The sequence below is a fragment of the Poecilia latipinna genome, unplaced genomic scaffold (assembly GCF_001443285.1).
Source record: "Poecilia latipinna isolate Pla-1442-1.1 unplaced genomic scaffold, P_latipinna-1.0 Scaffold1802, whole genome shotgun sequence".
In the NCBI taxonomy this organism is placed as follows: Eukaryota; Metazoa; Chordata; class Actinopteri; order Cyprinodontiformes; family Poeciliidae; genus Poecilia; species Poecilia latipinna.
This window is the reverse complement of record NW_015114418.1, coordinates 123,775-129,882: the sequence shown is the minus strand read 5'-3', so window position 1 is coordinate 129,882 and position 6,108 is coordinate 123,775. Positions and strand designations below refer to the sequence as shown.

The 6,108-nt window shown below is 41.4% G+C and overlaps 1 protein-coding gene across 1 annotated transcript in view; it reads left to right on the top strand.

Annotated features, from left to right (window-relative positions):
* Window positions 1-1,033: 1,033 nt before the first annotated feature.
* LOC106934402 (afadin-like) overlaps window positions 1,034-6,108 on the top strand; it is an 8,758-nt gene continuing 3,683 nt past the window's right edge. The window contains exon 1 of the mRNA XM_015014276.1: window positions 1,034-1,095. Coding sequence (XP_014869762.1) covers window positions 1,034-1,095 — 62 coding nt within the window. The remainder of the gene's footprint in view (window positions 1,096-6,108) is intronic.

Sequence of the window (6,108 nt, the reverse complement as noted above, 5' to 3'; positions counted from 1 at the left end):
CATCCATTTCTGAAAATGGCTGCTTGCTTTGATTTTTGGCTTCTTGCAGTAGTAAAGAAGAATTGTGTTTGTATGATGTGAAGCACTTTGAAATGCCTTGTAGCTGAAATGTCCTGTACAAATAAAACCTGATTGATTGATTGATTGATTGATTGATTGATTGATTGATTGAATGACTAAAACTGTTTGTTTTTATTCTCAGTTTCTGAATAAAATAATTTAGAGGATTTACAGATCTACATCAAAGTGATGAACGTAGTGGACTCTACTGCAGCTACAGTTGTTTGTTACCATGGCGACTGACTGACTGGTCAGTACAATGACTTCTTGGCTGCTTGGACACCAAAGGAAGATTATTATTCAATGAAATCTCCTGGATATGGGAACCATTTTGTTTCACTGAACAACCGAGATACTGTATTAGCTAAACCAATTAACTTCCTTGTTAACACAAACAGAAATAAACCAACTGGATGGAAAGATCGACTCAGTGCTCACATGCAATGTGAGAACAACCTGCTGAGGTTTAAATCGAGTATCAGAAAGGGAAAGATCAGTCATTAAGTGACTGTTTGTGGTTGTTGGTGCCAGATGTGCAGATCTAGAGATCATCATATATCAGTATTGGCCATTATTAGTAATTTCTTTAGTTATTTTTTCCACCACTGTTTGAAAAAAAATTACGTGGGGCATAAAACTGAATTAGAGGTAAAGTCAGCAGTCATTTTTTTCAAGGTGCTAAAATGGAAGAGCAGAGTTTATATATGTATGCATATATGCATATGAAATAGTAACTAATTTGTTACTTGCATGAGATAAATGGGTAAAAGATGAAAAGCAGCTGAGAGCGATAAAGCCAATATTGACGCTTTCTGGGCTGAAACGTTTTGGTCAATGAACAGAAAGATGAACTTCTCACTCCTTTAAAATATCTCCAGAACAATTTTACTATTCTCCATCCAACACTATAATAATTATCCTGGGTTGTTCTAACAATGCTCCAGATGGAGGAGAGCACCAAATCATAGCCAACATGCTGCAGCCTGGAGCCAGCAACTTCATTAGAGGTTCAGAGGAAACTCCAGGCCTGATGCAGTGAGTTGTGCTGCCTCTGTCTCCCTAATGAATCCCACGGGGTATGGAGACAAAGTCAATGTCTTCCAGAAACATTCCTGCTATTCCAGGTCACTCTCTGAGCTTCCTTCTGCACCACGTATCAATAATGGAGGGACTTGGTGACAGAGCCCTATTCTGTCACCTCCCATCTTCTCTAGACTCAGCAGCAGGCAGACAGAAAGCCTTCCTGAGAACAGATTACATTCAGCATGGAGGGAAGACACAAAAAACAGTGTGACTGCCAGCAGAATTCAGCTAAATTCAGACATTGGGTTAGGATGGAAAGATGATGTCAGGTTTTGTTCTGTTTTGACCTCAACGTCACCCTGAAACGTACGACAATGGTTTTATGAAATTCTGGCATTTTTGATCCCGTTTACACATGCAGTGAATTTATTCCTGTGCTTGTTAATTAGGAGAGGCTTTGAGGAGGGATGTGTCTGCAAGAACAGCATACCAGCATCAGCTCTTCTTTATGCCCAACTCTTTTCCTCCATCTCTCATTCCCATCATCAGATATTTCATCAGCTTTGCAACCCTACTCACATTGAAAGGGGCAGCAGCAAAGGCAAAGCTCTGCTGTCTGTAACTGTATCCACATCAGAGAACTTCGCATGAATTTTCTCTGCTACCTCTGAGCAAAACACGTTTCCACTACAGGAAGAAAAGATAAATGCATAAAAATTAAAACCATGGAGAAAACCCAGCTAAACCCACCTCAGGATCTAAATGTTGTGCCGACCAGGAGACTAGTACCTTTTCCCAAATGTTAAATTAAACAATTTAGAGGATACGTTTTCCTAAAACCTGAAATCTTCCCTAGAAACCAGACTGAGGACGATGTGTGGTTTCTGCTGGGTGAGCTGCCTTCCCTTCATGTAATCACACAGACAGACAAACGGACGGCTCTGCCTCCTGTTAAGGAAGAGTTTCTCTGAATTAATTAATTTTAGTAAAAGTCTGGCTCTCTCTCTTCCTCTGGATCCCAGGTCCTCTCGGCGGGCCGCGTGTAGCCACAAGGAAAACAACAGCAATGCGTGTTGANGTCACAGAATTANAGAGTTTAATCCAATAAAAGACAATGCATAAAATTACAACATAAACTGCAGAACAACGGAGACATACATTCATTTACCTGACATAAATGGAAAGAAAGAAAGAAAAGCAAAGACGCCTTTGGAGAAGTTGCAAGAGCAAATCTGATTTGTTACTTCTGTGTAGAAAGTTTTATCTTCTTTTCTTTAATTTATTCAAATAAGGTGTATCTTTGCTCCTCCAACCAGGAGCTATCTCTGACCCTCTCTCAAGCCAGAAACTCCTGCCGTGTTTACGGCCTTTCACAGATGAGTGTGAAAAGCTGGAACTTCTCCTGATTGTTTTCCCACACAGACAAAAGGCAGTTCAAACGATCCTAGCAAACCATCTGCTGTAACTACAGGCAACATAAAGGTCAAAAAGTCAGAATATGTTACTGATTTTAAAACCACAATTAGGCCATTTGAATCAAGGCATGTTAAGTTTTAAAACTAGCTTATTTTAAATTTATTTTCTTAACACTCCTCACATCAAACACTTCATAACAGTTCCAAATGAGCAGCAGAGCCGGGACTTATTTGTTTTCTATGTGAACAAAAACAATAAAAATAAAAAGCAGAACTTTGCAGACGTTATCATCATGCGTTCAGCTTTCAGCATCGCAGCTGAAGCAGCAGCTCATGTCTGCTAAGGAAGACTGAGTAAGTTTGCTCTGCATGTTTTAATCAATAAGACAATATTTTAATCAAACATTAGGAAATTAAAGTTGAAGTGAAAATCAATACCAGACCACAACATGCAGCCTGGTATTTTCTGCAGCAAGTTACAGTATCTTAAAAATAGTCACTGATTTTTGTATGGAACATGATGAACAATAAGATATCTCACAGAAGTTTTCACACCCTGAAGCTGCTCCAGATTTTACCAGTGAAGTGAAGCAGAAATGTGGAGAGGAAGTAAAAAAATATATATAATAATTTAAAATAGATTTTAAACAACAATCTGACAGTGCAATGTGCATTTCTGTTAATTCCCCATTTATTCTGATACCAATAAATAAATCCAGTGCAAGGAGCTGGGAAGAAGGTTAGTGTTGATAGAGAGATAATTAGGTCATAATGCTAATTTATAGCACAATCAAGTCACAGCATTTTATATTAACTGATGGCTAATATAAAATGATGTTTATATATATATATATATATATATATATATATATATAAAACAATTCGTCTTTGGATTTTTAAAATTGGGACTCTGTCTCTAAGAATCTCCTGCTGTCTCCAACATGCCACCTTCATCATGGCAGTGCTCCTCCATCATGCCGTCTCAGACCATTCAGGTGGAGGAAGCTGACTGAAATACATTTATGTTAAACACTGTGTTGGTTTTTATATAATAATAAAACACTTTACAGGTTGAACGCCTTGAAAAGTTGATCGTTCAAAGGAACTGTTTCTTCATTCCACATCAAAGAAATACTGTTATTTGCATATATTTTTATGGCTGAAACAGTGAGTTTATTGTTGCTCCTGTACCCAGCATGTATGTTAACTTGCCATGATTTATTGTGGGACATAAATCTTTATGATCTGGCACCAATCCACAGACGTCCCTTAAATAGCTGATTTCAGCCACAGAGAGACAATCGTGTTTTTCCCTCATCTATCCACAGGGAGAATGATGCAGACGTGTTTCTGAAGCTCATTGCATGCCTGATTACCGCCTGATTCTCTACATTTCCCCAACACCCACACTACTAATAAGTAGGAAATTATCTTTTCATTTTAAATAAACAGAAGTGAACCATTCTGAAGCAATAACTTATTTAGGACAACCACATTTAACAGACGAAATACACACACACAAAAAAAGCAAAGCTATTTTATTGCATTCAGATACTGCGATGTCCATGTAGCAGTGAGATATGGAGCTTTTGGGTTTTGGGTCAATGCTTCATGCAGTTGATTGGACTTCGGCTCTGGAGCAAAGAGAAAATGACTTTGATTTTCACAATCCCTTAAAATATCCTGAGTGCGCAGTTCCTTTTTAGCCTTAAAGCAGAAACATGAACAGACACTTTGGATTTATTGTCAAGGAGTGAGGGATGGATGGAAGGACAGACGACATGTTCCTGATGTTCCTGGCCCCAGTTCTTCATGAACTCTGTTTCCTCCTGCAGTTTTCCGTAGAGAAGCTCCAGCCACCAGCAGTTTTCTTTAAAGTGGAGGCAGAGAGGAAACTGGGCCTTTCTGTTGGCTCCGGCTGCAGAGAGGAGAGGGCGCTGCATTTTTTTCCTCCCCCCAGAATTAGTGGAGGGAGCCCAAGTCGGTAGCAGATGGCAGCAGGATGAGACTCAGAGACAACCTGGCAGCAGTTTGGGAGGCAGGAAGGGAGGCAGCTGAGTGCTGAGCTGGTAGCAGTGGATAAAGGAAGGCCACCGCTCCATATGCTCCATGTCGCTCTGCCTCATCTGAGAGACGGCGGTGGACTCGACCAAAAATCACAATTAAGCTTAAAGAAATAGATTCCGACTTATTGCACATGATTATAGTTAGTCAGATAATCTGAGTTTTATCTGAACATTAAACTCAGATTAATGTTCCCAGATGAAAAGCTCCTGTGGGAAACACTGAAAGCAGAGACTAGTCATTATGAAGAGATGATGAAACACTGCCCTACTTTGTGAACACCCGAGGCTGTTTTGGGGTAGTGGGGGTAACCAAGTCTCTGCTCTCCCTCCCAGACAGAGACTTCATCACTCTACTACCCTCCTCCCTTCTGTTGATCAATAACCCAGAATCTGCAGATCAAATCATTTCATTTCTTTCTCCCTCCCTCTCTTTATATTGGCGCCCATCGCAGCCAATCAGAGGGAGGATTTAAAAAGGCTGGGGGGCGGAGCATAAAAATGATAAAAAGTAATTTTCCATGGACTTTCCTTCCTTCCTTTCCTTCCTGGCTGAGCTGCTCAGCGGTCCGAGGAGAAACTAAAGAGGGAACTGGAGCCATCATTAGTCCGTCTGTATCTCACATCATGCTAACACTTTTATCCTCCATATGCTAATAGCCTGAAAGCTACATGTAGCATCTGATTGTTATTTTCAGTAAATCAAAGCGTGGCGCAGGCTGCCTATCCATCAAGCTGGAGTCTCTCTTTGAGGTGCCTCAGGGCTCTATGCTGTAACACAGCGTATGTACAGACACACACTCACTGAGTGCTTTAAATCTAACGTATAGAGGGAGAGAAAAAAGTGTATTATGTATATTCAGATTTATAGTGAGTGTTCATGTGCTGCTGGCTTCAGCGTTAGTATTATCCCGCCACAGGAACGCAGCAGCTCCGCTGGGGAATTAATTGCCAGTGACGTGAAAGTAGCACAAAAAAAGCCACGCTTTTGCACTTTTCATTACTGCGCCTGGAGTCTTTCTGCGTGGCTTTGTAATATTTTCTCAGCGAGAGCAAAAAGTGGGAAATAGATGGTAAAATATCCAGCAGAGGAAGGAGGGAGGGGTGATATGGAGCTGACTGGAGGAGTCTTCAGCTCATGTCTGTTCATTTGTCTTCGTTTCCTCCATTTGGAGCGTTTGACCCCCCCACCGCTGCAGCTGGGAGGAAACACACACCTGCACAAACACTTACAGTATGTAGCTGCGCTGCTGCATGCTGCCACTGCGCTGCTGCATGCTGCCACTGCGCTGCTGCATGCTGCCCCTGCGCTGCTGCATGCTGCCACTGCGCTGCTGCAGTCAGAGCCCAGGAGCAGCGTTACACTGCAAGCTGCAGGAGCCTGCTGTTAGTGCTGATACCAAATGAACTGCAGGCCAAACTGTTCAGTTTAGTGAAACCCTTGGAACCTTTGGCTGAGTGGAACATGGGTTCCACTCAGCACAAAATAAGAAACCCGTATTTTATTTTGGCGGGTCAAACTGACAGCACCCTTTAAGTTCCGGGTC